Source organism: Opisthocomus hoazin, chromosome 1 (assembly GCF_030867145.1).
Source record: "Opisthocomus hoazin isolate bOpiHoa1 chromosome 1, bOpiHoa1.hap1, whole genome shotgun sequence".
NCBI classification, from domain to species: Eukaryota; Metazoa; Chordata; class Aves; order Opisthocomiformes; family Opisthocomidae; genus Opisthocomus; species Opisthocomus hoazin.
The window spans coordinates 5,166,641-5,182,172 of record NC_134414.1 but is presented as its reverse complement, the minus strand read 5'-3'; the positions used below and the strand labels follow the sequence as shown (position 1 = coordinate 5,182,172).

At 46.8% G+C, this 15,532-nt stretch overlaps 1 protein-coding gene across 3 annotated transcripts in view; it reads right to left on the bottom strand.

Moving 5' to 3' along the window:
- Window positions 1-253: 253 nt before the first annotated feature.
- GDPD5 (glycerophosphodiester phosphodiesterase domain containing 5) overlaps window positions 254-15,532 on the bottom strand; it is a 191,619-nt gene continuing 176,340 nt past the window's right edge. For 2 of the 3 annotated variants that reach the window (XM_075415515.1, XM_075415522.1), the window contains exons 13-17: window positions 14,407-14,554; window positions 10,841-10,923; window positions 8,118-8,132; window positions 4,317-4,429; window positions 254-3,007 (exon numbers count right to left, since the gene is read on the bottom strand). In XM_075415515.1, coding sequence (XP_075271630.1) covers window positions 2,892-3,007; window positions 4,317-4,429; window positions 8,118-8,132; window positions 10,841-10,923; window positions 14,407-14,554 — 475 coding nt within the window. In that variant the 3' untranslated portion in view covers window positions 254-2,891. The remainder of the gene's footprint in view (window positions 3,008-4,316; window positions 4,430-8,117; window positions 8,133-10,840; window positions 10,924-14,406; window positions 14,555-15,532) is intronic. The other variant, XM_075415533.1, reaches the window with a different exon arrangement.

Sequence of the window (15,532 nt, the reverse complement as noted above, 5' to 3'; positions counted from 1 at the left end):
CCACTTTTTGAGCTAGCCCAGGTCCTTCTGGACAGTATCCTGTCTCTCATATGTCTCAACCACACCACTCAGCTTGGTGTCATCAAGAGGAGATGCAACACAACTGTACCAATCTCAAGGATGGAGCTCCAGACCTCCCCCTGCTCAGACCTTTGGATTCCTCATGAAGCACAAAAAAAGCAGAAGCACAGAGAAAAGATCAAGGTATCATAATTATGCAAGTGATCCCAGAACACACGACAACATCACAGACTGGCAGGGGAATACTGACATTTTATTTCACAGAGCATTGCAAAGTTTATTTTGGTCTAGGTCTATTTTCATCAAAAAAGTATCATCCTTTTTAAAAAAAAAGGGTAGCAAATATTCAGGACAATAATGGTAACAGTCAGTGCATTACGATTAAAGTTTGGGTCTCGTCATAAAAAAAGAAAGTGAATTGTGAAATTTACTTTGTTGGATTGCTTTTAACACTTCCAAGCTTTTAAGCACTTGATCTTTCAATAAAGTCATCTCCAAGGATAAAAACAGAACATGCAGGTGATTATCAACAGATGCTGAGATCTCAACAACATCTCTCACTTGGCAATGACAATCCACTGGGAATGTTTCAATACAGCACCACGTGAAAGGGAGAAGCAACCCTGTTCTCAAAAGCCTTCAAATCCACCAAAACCTTGCAATTTTGCAGAAATAACACACCGTGTTTCACAGACTTGAGAGATACCATATAGAAGGACAGTATTTGGGGAAAGCAAGAGGAAGCATGGACCAGGGTCTTCTTCCACTTGCATTCATAAAAACCCAGAGTAGATGCAAACAAATCAAAGTCTTGATTTGCACTGCTTAGGAGGTGCTCATCAAAGCATCACAATTCACATTTTCATTACTAATAGGGGTATTTTTGTTTTACATAGAGAAGCTGGCCACTTTTGCCCCCAGTTCTTACACACTAAGCCCAAGACTTTGGGGTTTCAAAACGCTACTGGAGTACAGCATAAAAAATATTAGAGCAGCTCAGTGCTGCCAAAACAAGAACAAACTGCTCAAGGCTGGTTTTATTGTGGCTTGTCTCTGGCCTTTCCAAGCCAGCTTCTTGTGTTGAACGTGATGCACATCAACAGCCCCCAGACCACCTTCTCCTCTGCAAGGTGACGTCTCCCAGACACTCATGGGCTCTACAACCCAGCTTAGTCAGCACCCAAAGACTCTGCCTCAGCTCCCGTTCCATCCACGTTAGACACATCAGATGGTCCCATTGCTTTCAAGCAGTGCACACCAAGCTTCAAAGAAATTCCGTGCTCAATGGGATTTCTCACATTGTGCCGACCAAGATGCAGCAAGGAACGGAACAACCCAACAGCAGAAGGCCACGGGGACTGAGCCAAGACCCATTCACAGCTCCAGCAGCCTTACGGCTGGCTTCAGCTGCCTTGGGAACCGGCTCCGTGCGAACAGCAGAGTGACCCAAAAACAGGCTCCTCTCCACAAGGCCTTGAAGGTCAAGAGCAGAGAGCTGAGACCACCCTTGGGCTGGCTGTGAGCTGTTTTGGGGAGGGAATAAAATCCTACTGTCATCTACTTGGTTTCTGAATTAGTTTTGTTTTTTTTTTTTTTTTAATCTTCTAACTTCTGGTCTAGGATTTTGGTTTAAAGCCTTTTGCATCGGAAACATGCTGATGAGAGCTCTTGCCTTCATGAGCCTGTCAGCATCTGCTGCAAGACCGTCCCTCCTTTGGAGGACATGAACGTGCAGCTTTAAAGACCCTGCTTCTAAAGCAAGGAGCAAAGGTCTCCTTGCAGGAATAAATTACACTCTGGGGATGCTTCACCTTCCAAACTATTTACAACTCCTTCACCCATGGGCATCTCCTTGGCCTGGAGAGAGGGGAAGCTCACACTGCACCACCACCTCCTCTTCCTACATGGGTGCGAGGACAGGGAAACAAAGGAGCAACTGCAAATGCCACTTGAGCAGCAGGCACTTCAGCCAGATCTGAGCAGTGATGGTGTCCATGGCATTGCTTTTTGCAAGCCATCTGGGGTCCTGACAGAGCCCTACTCAGGTAGAAGATAGAAAGAAAAAAGAAAAGAAAAAAAAATCCAAGCATTGCTGCCAGCAGAGGCCAATCTACGGCCAATGCTCAGGACTTGCCTTCAACACTGCAGCAGGACATTTCAAGAAGGCCATTCCCCTGCGAGCATCCAGGCTTTGGGGAAGGAGGACAAGACAGGGAGAAGGTGCCCAAGTGACTGAGCCAGTGCAACCCCTTCCCCGGCTCTGAACTTCAGCAGGGAAGAGCAGTGCTATCGCCTCTGCTAGGAAAGCTTCTCTCCTCCAAACAACCTCCTGTTTCTTTAGAGCCAAAAATTCATTGCCCAGGAAAGGGGATGAAACAAAAAAAAAAACAAAACAAACCCCAAACATAACAAAAACGACACTTCACGAGAACATCACTACGTTCAGCTACACAGTCGCTGCACCAAGGGGAGGAGTGGAGCAAGGGGGAGAAAGGGGAGACACGTCCAACGTGTTTTTCCCAGAACCCCCCCAAGGGGACTCAGGCTGTCATGTCAAGATTCAAATAACTTCACTCATAAGGTCAAGGATTTAATGAACACTGTATTTCCACTCATGCCCTGGAAAAATTACACTCAAAAAACCCAAAAGAGACAAAAAAAATCAGATTTTCTACATATTTACAAAAAAAACGCCTCCCCAACCTCACAACCAGGGAGGTGGAGCAGCCAGCAATGGGGAATGGGAAGGGGTCTCTGCCCAACCAGCAGTTCCTCAAAGGTTCCCCATCCTGCAGCAAGCAGGAGAGCACGGCTCTCACTGCTGAAGCAAATGCAGGGGTGGCCACACGCTGGGGCTGGACCAGAGCCCCTCAGTTCATCCGCAGCTTGGTGTCCCGGTGATCCGTGGGGGTGACCATCTCATTGGCATAGCCGTTCTCGGAGCAGAGAGACAGCTCGTCCGTGGTCTCCACACCGTTGTTGATCTCTGGGGAGGGTAGAGAAAGCAGGGACATTGTCACAAGGTTGCAAGCCCTCCCATGGATGAGGAAACTGAGGCACTGAGCAGCCATACAATTCCAGCACATGGGATCCACCTGATCCTACAGGGATTCCATCCTGGGTTTAGCAACATTGCACCCATTTAAAACCAGTTCTGAACAGGATCTGTCTCCAAATAGGAGCTCACCTCTAAATTTCAGACCTTGAGAGTCCTGCCACCGCCAGAAGCAAAGCTGGATCCCCTCCACACACTTGATGCTATGGCAAAGGCTGAATTAGTCACCTTTGAGAAAAGCGTGCAAAATACCTGAACTTCATCTCCACCCAAATGGTCATTCTGAAAAAGGGCAAACTCCTACAGTCATTGGTTTTGCTGGGAAAAATAGGCAATCACCAATATTTTAGTTGTAAACACCCACCCTAAGCAAGAACATTTGTTTCAGAGCCACAAAATCCCCTAGAGATGTTTTATGTCTTGTACGGTATTTAATTCTGCTGTGACAAACTGCTTTCCCTCTCTGGGTTCTCTGGATTTACACATGGTTTTCACCATCTCTGGAGGGCAGAACCAGGCCTGCGTTTCACACAACAAGCTCTTGGAAGCAAGAGTTGTCGCTTTGCTGCAGGCGTGCCCGGTACAATAAACCCTGATCACTGCTGGAGGTCTCCAGCCCCTAAACGCAAAGAAAGAAAACCCCTAACAAAGCTCAAGGGAAGATTATATTCACATTCCTTCAAATGTGGGCTTTCCAGCTTCACGCACCAACTTTAGTCTTTTCAAGCTAGATGCTTCCCTCTGTACACGTTTCTGAGGTCTTTCTTAGAGGTGGGGGTGAGATGTTCCAACACAAATAAACACTGGGAGGAGTACACGGATATGGGTAACGCCTCAATCCACAGGGTCACCGAATTTCTGGTCTACCCCAAACTCATCACCACTATTTGTGGTGACCTATGCCATTGTTTCAATGGGTTTTACAGCTTTTGACAGACCCTGTTGACAATTCAGTGTTGACATCACAAAGATGTGGGACAATGTGAGAGTTGCGTGACACAACTTGGGAAGTTAGACACGGGATTTCTCAGCAAATCAGTGCTCAGACGTGCACCAGTTTGAGATAGATGAGCCATGACCACAACCCACAAGTGGTTCAGTGCAGCAGGGTTGGTCCAGCCATCCTGCCCTACCAGCAGGATGATGACACCATATGAAGACCATCTCTTCCATCACCAGAGAGCAAGGCGATAGCTGAGGGATGGAGCAAAGGGCTCTGACTGACCAGACCTAGCCATACCTGAGAAAATCAGCTTCTCCTTCATGATCTTGACATCCTGGCTGGACCGGCGGACAGCAGCACTGAGCATGATCTGCTCCGGGTTGTAGGTCCTGATGCTTCCTAGGCGCCACCTGCAAGACAAGAGGGGGATATCAATGGCTGGTCTCCCCAACCACAGGAGCATCCTCAATGCAAACGGCCACCAACAAGTCCCAGAGACCCTCATGCTTTTTCTCCCTTGTACTTACACAACCCCACATGGTAGGAAGATGTTCAGAGGTGAGCATTATTGTCTCAGAGGGCTACAGATATATGAGCAGGTCATCTTTAACCACCTTGAGCATCCTAATTCCATTAATTTCACCAAGGACTGCAGATGCCCCAAGCCCCTATCTATCACATCAGCTCTCTAGCTGCCCTAAGGTGGTAGGGCTATTTTGACTCTTGGGGTTGGAAAGAGGGAACAGAAAGAGAGATCAAACCAAGTAAAGAAGCCATAACCTTTTCCTCACTGAGTGACATGCTCACACTTGTGGGAGAAGAGAGCTCAAAGACAATTTAAGGTCTTAAACCAGAGACACAGAAAGGACACTGACAAGAGCTGCTCTGTAGGAACGTATAAGCAGTCCCAGTGCAGGTAGCTGTTACGCACAGTGCCCTTAAATGTCATATTTCCCAGTGCACTTCCATCCCCAAATGCCAAATATTTACTTAAATATTTCTACATAAAGCCTCAAATTTTAAGCCTTGATGAAACTCAGTGTTCACTGAAAGTTTCCACCACGTGAACAACAAGAGGTTGATGGGAACTTGGCTTGACTTAAAATTAGGCAGACTTTTATTCCTTTTACTGAACGCACATAAAGAAAATTACTGATGCCAGTAATAACCAATAGCAGCAAGTTCAAGCTTTTAAAGCTGTTTTTCAGCCTGGGAGCAGCCCTATAGCAGACCCTTGGCTGAAGAGCTGCCGGCATGAGAAGGCAGGCTACTACTGCAATATGGGAAAACAGGGCTTGGCGGCTCAGACAAAGCAGCCGTACCCAAGATCCCACTGCAAAGGGATGCCGTTTAGGTCAGGCTTTCATAGCGCACAGTCCACCAATTTGTCCTACCTCCTGACCACAGAGGAAAGCTGTCAAGTAAATCCATTCTCCCTGCTGGAGCCGGGGATGTTACAAGGCTATTTGATGGAGAAACAGCAGGGATTTAGGGGGGCTTATGGGGTTGCTGATCTTCTGGCACCATCTAGTGGCTCACCCACACAAAAGAAGATAATTTCTTTTTTTTTTTTTTTTTCTTTTTTTTTCTCCAGGGTGATAACCACCTTTCTCTGAAATTTCTAACCCCAGCCCCAGGAGCAGAGGATTTGAGGAGTCCCACACATCTTCAGCCTGACAGCAACATCCACAAAAGAGGTTCTGCAATTTTTCCAGGAAAATCTAGCTGGTGCCAGTTTCATGGGTTTCCACTCCCTTCCCAAATCCCAGCAGGTGATGCCACACCATCAGGCTTTGACCGGGGTAGGGATGAAGGCAGGTGCTCTGCTACAGAGAAAAGGGGTGGGATGGCAACACAACACAACTCAAAGACCCATGGACAGAAGGAACACAGAGGAAGCACAAGGAAGAAAAGACATTAAAGTATTAAAAAAATATATATATAAAAAAAAATTTTTCTTCTGCCATCATCATCTGAGCCACTCTGACCTGGAAGACAGCCATTTTTGCCCTCAACGTCCCATGCAGGTAGATCCCACTAAGGTTAATGTTGTTGCGAGTGCATAGGATCTCACAGGATAAGACTCTCCTTAAACTATAATCAGGACCAAAACATATTGCTGCAACGAGTCTGTTCTTAGCCCACAGCATCAGGATTTTCAGCACCGGGCTGGGTTGCATGGCCAAAAGGCATGATGATCTCTTACCCATAGGTCCCAGACGTCCCATGGAGGGCATGGGCCCTTTTGAGGCACAAACAGTCCAGCCTCAAAGGGCTGCAGGGACCAAGGGCTCTTCTCCTCCTGCCAAGAGGAACGAGCACTGCTCTCTGCTCTCCATCTCCCATGGTGGCCGCAGTCAGACCCAGGGTGGTTAAATATGCATGAAGGGCCCGATGACTCCAATGACTCCTCTTAGAGGGGTGCATTGCTCTGATTGAACAAGCTAGGAGAGGGTGACCCCATTTTCCAGGCGTACCTTGAAATACCCTCTTAGAAGAGTCACCAGTACATTTAATCAGAATGCAACTCCAATCAACAGTGTACAAAATGTTTTCTGCTGTGCTCAGTAGCCTTTGGGTCTCCAGAAAGCTTGTTTAATAGAAAATAGCACCTCTCCTACCCCCTTGGACTCTGTTGTGATCAGCCATGTTTAGGACAGCAGCGTGCCAAAAGGCCAGACAGACAGCAGGTAGGTCTTGTTCTGGGAGGTTGGTATCAAAGCAGACCAGACGGACACGGGGCGGGGAACAGACTAAAAAATACTGGGACAACAACACAGAGACAGCATAGACCATGTTAGGGCCACGACCGGACCCTTGGTTTGGAGAGTAGATGCTAAATGGCAGGGAAAGAGGCAGCTGGGGGAGAAAACGGGGTTCATTGGTACTGAGGTGACAAGATGGAGCAAGCAAAGAGCCAAGCCAGCCACAACCAGAGAGTCCCCATCCTGCAACCGCTCTTGCCTAAAGCCTGCCCAACTCCTCCATGCCTGTCTTCTCCTTATCCACGAGCCAGGGAGCAAAGGGAAGGTAAGAAGAGGAAAAAACCCAACCTCCCTGCACCCATAGAAAGCTCAGCCCAACCCCATAGCCAGGTCATGTTTTGGGCAGATGCCACAAGGACATAACGCCTCCAAGTCCAAGGAACCTCATGAAGCAGGGAATACTTGCAGGTGGCGAACCCCAACCCCTGAGGCGGTGGGTGGGCAGATAAGCACAGACAGGGAGTAGCCAAGTCCTCAGAAATCCAACCCCATGGCACACAGTGGAAGGAATGGAGAAGGTAACACGTGAAGAATTTGGTCCAAGTACGGACGCGGTGAAGGCTTTACTGCAGAAAAGTGACAGCGCTTCCCTCCAAAGGGAGGAGTGCAACTGGTGAGAAAACAGCCAATACAAGGAGAAATCTGGGTTTCCAGTTGATGGCACTTCAAATCCAGCATCCCAGGCTCATTCCCTTCCTGGGTGCAATGCTATTTGTTTTCACACTGCGTTTCCAGTTTCACAGTAGTGTCACTGGGAACAGACTCCTGAAAGATCCCAGGCTCCGAGTGCAGCAATTGACGAGGCAAAGCTTTCCAGCTCTTAGCTTTATCAATTCACTCCCAGGGCTAGAGAAGCGATACTTTATATATAATTGAGCAGGTTACATTTCTAAGGTGGTCAATTCAAAAGAAAGTAGAGATTGGTCTCAAAAATCTCTGGTAAATACAGGATGGAGTGGGATGTTTTGCAGTGGGATTATTTCCATGGAGAAAGCATCATATGCACTGGGAATTTCCCAATTATAACACTCCACAGGACCTTCAGAATAGGGTTGTTTTAAAAGGCAGCAACTTAGACCATTGTAACAGAAGGTCAGATTGCCTTCAAAACATCCACCGGCTTCAGCATCAGGCTCCCGTGGTGCTCATGGCTATGGACTATGCAATGTTCTGACCCTTATGGTCCCCCTGTGAAGCCAGATGTTTGAAAGCATCGTGAGAAGCTGCGTCCTGCCCTGTCCATCTGCAGTGAAGCCATAGCAGAGAGGGAGAAAGAAAGAGAGAAAGGAAGGTCGAATGAAAAAGAGAAAGAGGAGGAAAGCACCAGAATTACCTGATCATGTGATAGCTGTGAGATGCCAGAATGCAGCAGAGAGAGAAAGAGGAGGAACATGCACAACAGTCAGAGCAGTAAGAAAATAAACAAGGCAAAGAGGCAAAAAAAGGTCAGTTAAAAGTCATCACAGTTGGTACGTCCCCTCCGGAGAGGATGCCACGATCCTGTCACCAGGGCTGAAGCAGAACAGCAGGAGCAATCCCTACCCGTGGCTACAGAAAAGAGACAAGCCATGCGTAGGAGAGAGGACGAGCACATCGAAGCGGTGGCTCTGTTCCCACCCGCCCCCTCATCCTTGCATGAAGGAGGCAGCTCTGCTTTGCCCCAAAAAGGACTTGGAAAAAAAACCAAACCAAAACAAAAAACCAACCACGACACTGAAGGCCAAATGTCAAGCCCCATCTTCCAGAGCTGAATCACATCAGCAGGTAGTAGTTGGGCAATTCTGCTGCAATTTGGTTTTGATACATCCTCAGCCCTGCTATCAGTTCTTTCATGTGGTGGAGAAACTGGAAGGGCAGGGAAATGGGTCTCTCCTGCACAAGGCTCTTGGAAGAGCAAGCCCTTTGCTGCAGAAGGTCCAGCTCCTGGTGCTAGAGTTTCTTCTCCTTCCTTCTACTGACTTGAGGTGGAGTTGTCCCAAAGGAGAGATCCAAAAGATGACATTGGCCCTGCTCCCATGGGCCCCACGTGGCCAGCCCTCTGAGCAACTGCCTTTCTGCGTCAGGTCCAGAGGCTGGGCAGGCAGCTCAGTGCTCCAGGTTGAGGGACCCTGGGGAAAGCTGGTGGCAGTTTCCAGCTCTTCTCACCTGCATCACACTTGGACTGAGGGTAGAAGAGAAACCCTGCAATAATGCTTTCCTTGCTTACACTATTCCATCAAACCTCTTCCAAAGTGGAAGAAATTCAATCTGTGCAGAAAGGAAGAGTCCAGCTATTGCAAAGTTCACATAGCTGCAACTTCTTCCTCTCTCCAAGCATGCATCATTTCACTCTGCTTTGGGACTTAAAGATCCCACTCAGCATGCTGAATCAGTTTAGTTTCTTCAGCTGTGGTCTCCTGGGTCTGGTTCAGGAAAGCCTTCTAAAACCAACTTTGAGAGATGATGCAGACAACTGTGCCTTGGCCTTCAAGTACTGCTCTTGAGAGAGGTCAGTCCCCGTCTCCAGACTCGTCCGTGCATCTCTGTATCTGACAGAGAAATGCAGGGTCTGAAGAGCAGGGATGTCTCTTACTAAACCAGCTCACAAATTTGAGGGAGTGGAAGAAGCTTCCAGACAACACAGCCACAATGCACTTTGGAGGAAAGGTTTAATCAGCTACAATTCAAATCGCAAGAGTACTTAGAAAAATTTTAATCTCCTCTTGGTTAGTGGTTTAATCAATTGTTGAGAAATCTAATCTGAAAAGAGAGCTTTGAATCTGTTGCTCACTCCATTATCCCATAATGGAACTGGGGACCCACTGGGCACAGGTCTACCAGTGTGGGACTGTGCAAGTCATGAATTTAGACACAATTATAAACAGACCCAACGTATGGCCTGAAGTCAAATCCAGTGCGGGTGCTAGCAGGGAGCGATCGCCTACTGTAACATGGCAAAAATACCCAGGTAATTCTGCTCCCAGGGGAAGGAGAGAGCTTGCAGAAAGCAGATGATCTGGGACAACGTGACAGCAAAATCACTAGCTCATGAGGCTGAAGCAAATTAAATTGCTGCTCCTAATGCCAAGGCTTTTTGGATATCAAGAGGAAGGAAAGCGGATATCCCTTGATGTCTCTGGGACAGTCGTTTGTGCGTGCCAAAGCAGATGAGATTGCAGAGCCAGGGGAAGAGGGGATGCAATTTCAGAACGACACGTTTTCCCAGAAGGCTGCTGCTTCTCGCTGGAGGGAGCGCATCTCTCTCCGAGCTCATGCTTTTTCCCAGAGAGGGTTATTACACTGTCACCGCTGACAGCTAAAATGCCTCCTAAGAGAAAAGGCACATCACCGGGAGGACACCGTGGTTTCCTCCAGCATAATCAAGAGGAGGGTCTGGCCAGCTCTACCATTAGGAAGGCAATTTGCCTCCTCCCGATTTATCAGTGTCTTAACTCATTCTGCTCCCAGGTTTTATGCTCCACGTTTGTTTTCAGGGACGCTGGCTAGCAGAGGGGCATCTGCTGTGCCCTCATCAAATCCTTGCTCTCCCTTTTTTTAGCAAGTGGAGAGACTTTCTCTGTGCATCACCCTCAGCAACTGATTTGATTTGCTAAATCATAGTATTTCCTATTTCTTCATCCAAACGGGAACAAACTGATTTAAGAAAACTATAACAGAATCACAGAATATTCTTTTCGAAGACTATAATGGTGAAATCTCAAAACATCTCCTCTTCTTCCTTTAAAATATTTTAATCTCTTTCTCAATGTCCATTTCCCTAAAGCATTTACAGTTTCTCCCCCACACTCATTTATGATCAGAGCAAGGCATCTCTCGCTACTGTTTTGAGACCTCTCATTCTTCTAAAAAGCAGTGACTTCATCCAATTCAATGTCACATCTTAGAAGTGGAATTATTGTTTGCAGTCTTTGCAGTGATTTTTAATAAACAGTTTCCCTGCTATTGCAATCTGAGTGCCTGAAGAGCACGGTGCTCCTCTCCCATCTCCACCCCACGCTCTGAACACCACCACAAGCCACAAATACACGACAGTCGAGCTGTAACAATGCTACTTACTTCTGGAATATAAAAACTCCTACAATTACGATAAATGAAATGAGATCAGACGTGATCCAGATTAGGTGGTATTCATCTGGAGGCTGGAAGACAAAAAAAACAGAAGCATGCCCTAAATCTTCTGCTTTGTACAATCACGGAGCGATCACACGTCGTGAGAGTTACCACCAGGGCATAAAGAAAAGCACAGAGCTGCGGGGGTCACACATAAATCACAACATTTATGACATTTCTAACGCTAACCTGTCACCCAAAATGACATTATCAGGAAAAAATTGAAACAAGAATAATTTTAAACTCTGCCTCCTTTCGCGTGCTGGCATTTCCTCAGAGCTTTGTGGGCTGAGAGTTTCCTATCGCAGCTGTACCTCGAGGCGAGGGTGAGATGCTGTTTGGAAATACAAGTCTGTGGGAAAACACAGAAATACCTGCACATTGCACAAGACATGCAGGGTCCATTCTGAGTGCTAACGTTAGCTTTTCTGCACAGTGCCCATGCTATAAGCATGTACGTCTCCGTTTCTCTCCTTTAAGGTCCTGGTAGCTCTTGCTCCATTTGCCAATGGTCATCACACCAGCTAAACCCAGCTGAACCCATCATCTGAACCCAGCGAGAAGCACAGTACTTGGCGTTGATTTTTGTGCTGCCCAGAAAAGACCAGCACTAGTAAAGACAATAAAGAGATAATAATAATATAATAATCAGCTCCTGATGATGCTTAGAAGGCACCTAGCCAGGACAGCCACCAGTGATGCTAATGAACTTCTATCCCAACCCTGGACTAGCCCCAGTCAGGAAAAACTTGCTGATGTCCCATCCATCACAACCATCAACGTTAATGCACACAAGTAACATTTCATTAGAGAAACAGAATACATAATGCATAAAGATGAGTTCATGCAGTGGTAGTGTGATATGGATAAAACCAGTTGGGAGCCATCAACTCTGCCAGCTCTGTCTCCCAGCAGAGAACAACTTGTTTTTCTGCTCAGCAAATTGTTGTGCGTCTCAATTTGTCCTGTGAAAGTGTACCATAGAATCAGCAGGGCAATGCTTTAATTAGCCAATGCTTCTGATGGAGATTTAATCCTTGTGTTTTCCAGCTTAATTGCAGAAGGGTGACATTCAGTGTTACATTTGCTACATCTATGAAGACCAACAGGCACAAAACTGATGCTTCCCATTTTCTTGGCGGCAAAATGTCATAAGTATTTTGAATAAAAACTCAAGTCTTCGAAGGTAGAACGAAATCTACGCATCTGAATTTTTCATTTATGCAACTGTTGGTATTTCACACCTGAAGAACATGAATAGAAGTTTTTCCTGTGGGGCAAAAGTTGCATTTCCAATATACCCCAAGCAACATGTACACAAACACAGCTTTCCGGGAAAACTCCAGCACTTGTTTACAGGTACCACTTTTTTTTTTTTTTTTTTTTTTTTTTTTTTTTTTTTTTTTTTTTTTAAAGTCCTGCAGACAGCTCAAAACGAGAAGTTTTTGGTACCAAATCAAGGTTTTATAAGTGACAAAAGCGGAATTTCAAGGTGATCAAAAGGGGAAAACTGGAATTTTTCCAAAGACATGCACTCCACACACATGGTTATTAGGAGTGTCCAGTGAGCAAATGCCTCCTCAGCCCTGCAGAGGAGGGAGCATGGGTCAGCAAATATCTACTGTGGAGATGACTTCTTGTCCTGCTTCACCCACACCAAGACCCACTCAGGAATTTGCTATATTTCATCTGCAGTTCGCCTTTTTAGACATAGCTGTTTCAGTGGGATAATCTGGGATTGTTTTTATTTTTTAATATATAAATTTTTCCCCAAATTAGTTGTACTCCTGAAATCCTCACGTTTGCAGCCCATCAAACCCTTCATCCATTTGTCTGGGCAGAGAGCAACTCAAACCCTGGGTCTGAGGGAGACTCCCAGAATTGCAGAACGTGGGTCTCACATGGGGCACCCGCTTTAAGGACATCTAGTCAGGGGTTGAACCCCAGCTCAGGCTTCTCAAAGCCCTTCTCTATGCCATGTCTGATGGCCCCTGTTCTTACCAGCAGCTTTCCACCAGGAGCAGAGTGGAGAGAGACTGTCACTTTTTCTTTTCTGCTTTTCCTTTTATTTAACTGAAACAGAAGTTAAATTTATTTTTGCAATTGCAAATGGCCCTTGGGTGAACGGAACAGATTTGCTGGCGATAAAGCCCAACAAAGCCCCCGAGGGCACTGTGTAGCCAAAGCCTGGCAGAAACAACCGTTTCACTCCAGCTTCTGAGCGGTGTCTCATACGGTGGAGAGGGCTCAGATGGCAAAGTTGGTTAGATTATATCACCCAGGCACTTCAATATGCAGGAAATCAAGGGATTTTTATGCTGGCGGTGATATAAGAGCGTGCACTCACAGTAGAGTTGGAAATCGAGCAGATGGGAGAGCCCTTGGCCGAGGGCTCCAAGCATCAGCTGCTTTTCATCGCTGGCAAAGGGGCTTTTGCAATAAAAAGCTGCCAGTGATGTGAACACCACTCCTGCTAGCTGCAGCGGAGAACAGATGTTTGCAGCAGCACCATTCAGACGATGATAGTCTCTTCTGCCAATAAAACCATTTCCAAATCTCCAGCTTCAGCGCACATCAGTGTGAATTTGTGTTCAGACATAAGCAGTGGGTTAAGCTCAAGGCTGAGGACATCACGCATAGATGTTCATCCACCTAGGCAGTAGTCTTCAGGTCCTGCCTCCAGCTAAAGATGCAGATAACTCATTGAAGTTTAATTCTCCTTGTGCTTATCTTATTCTCCCTTTTCCCTAGTAGATCTGCCAGGGCAGAAGGTAAAACAGCTGCCTCCTGTCCTACCCTCGCCGGGATCTGTCGTCAGAAAATAACCCCTCTGTCACGTGTGCTGAGACCCCCACAGCTGACCTCTTGTTTTGTGAATACTTTGATGCAATTATTTCATCATTTTCCCTCTAGTCCATCATGAATATTTCTGTTTGGTTCAGAGACCCAAAGTGCTAGTGGAGTTTACAGAGAGTTTACTGGCTAACGTGATGGGTAAGGGGGGCTACCTTTGGTCTCTGGTTGTTCCTTGTCTAGCAGTGGGGTAGCCAGAGGTAAAACTTATAGTATTAGAAGTAGGCAAAAAGCTAGGTTTGAAGCCTGCCTGAAACACAGAATCCAGGTCTGCTGGTTCACCTGCGTGCCCGCTTCTCTTGCAACTCTAACAGCTTCTCAGCACCTCTGGAAAGGTATTTTTCCATCAGAGGAAAATAAAAAGGTCATGTGGGTTAAGTGGGGCATGCAACACAACCTCCAAGGCTCCCAAACCCTGTATGGGGAGAGACAAGGCCATGTGAAGGAAAGGACTGTGCAAGAGGAGCATTGATCCATTAGCACCTCAGACACACAGAGGGTGAAAACCCTCAAGCCCAATAGCACATCGAACCCAACCCAACCTTCCTGGAGAAACCCACTAGCCCTATAGTTCCAGTGGTCAATGGCCACCTCTACACCCCTCCACCGCACCCCCTCCTTCCAGGGGTTCACAGCAGCTTCCCAGGCGTCGTGCTTACCATCAGCCAGATGGGAAAAGGCACCTTGCGAAGGACGTGGGAACTGTCGGACGTGACCGACTGGACGCCAGCACACCACAGGATAGAGTATAGCCAGGGCTCGTTCACAGTGTAGAGATTCACGCTCAGGTTCGCCATGGCATAGTCCCTGCCAGGAGACAGAATGAGAACTTAGTCCCCCAGCAAACATCAGACCCTCACCTTCAAGCGGAGAGCTCTTGCCACCTGCCACCGCTGTAATCACGGCTAGATTTGTTGGGTTTGAATTGCATGAAATAGGTTTCTTAACATGGCACGGTCGCTTCATAAGCAACCCGGGGGCTTTGCAATCAAATGGTTTGAATTTGAATGCTTTCTTCACTTCTCAGATGTTATCTGACCCAGACCACAGGCCATCTCAGATACTTCTCATGAATGATGGATACAGCATGTTTTTATAACAACTGCCTAATCATATAGATGCAAAATTAACATCTGGCTCAGATGCCTGTACCACCTCATAGGCAATTTACTCAATTAAGAACCAACAGACTGCATTTCCAGCTTCATGCCCTTCATGACAGTCGCAGAGTTACAGCTTCATCTCCTGAGGTCATTTTCTAAGAAGCTTAAACTGCAAGCTGGGGTACTGGAGCTGTCAGCAGCAAACCAGGCACTGACAGTGGAGTCCCTGCACCCACACTATTTGCATAAACTGCTCTGTTTCCTTATCTACGAAGCAGAAGCATCACTAATCTCCAGCACAGAGATTAATCCTTGCAATTTATTATCTGCAAAGCACTTTGAGGTGGAAGGCTGCTGTACAAGATGTGGACAACTCAAAGCTCACAATGTGATCAAGCTGCTCCAAAGGCTTAAGGGGTTCTCAAGGACAGAGGTGGTTACAGCAACGTTACACCCAGACACTGATTTCTGAGGGATTGAGAGAACTGTGTTAAACCAGGGCTTGTTGAGCCCACTCTGGCTCATGCTGCAGGAATGCAGCAACGTTTGGCTGGGCACTACAAGGTATTCAGGGTTCAGGAAACACTCAGGTTTGATTTTGGAGACAGCTGAGGTGGGATTAACAAGATATTTGGATTGATGAGCTAGGATAGATGAAGTTGGCATATGGTACTCTCCAAGA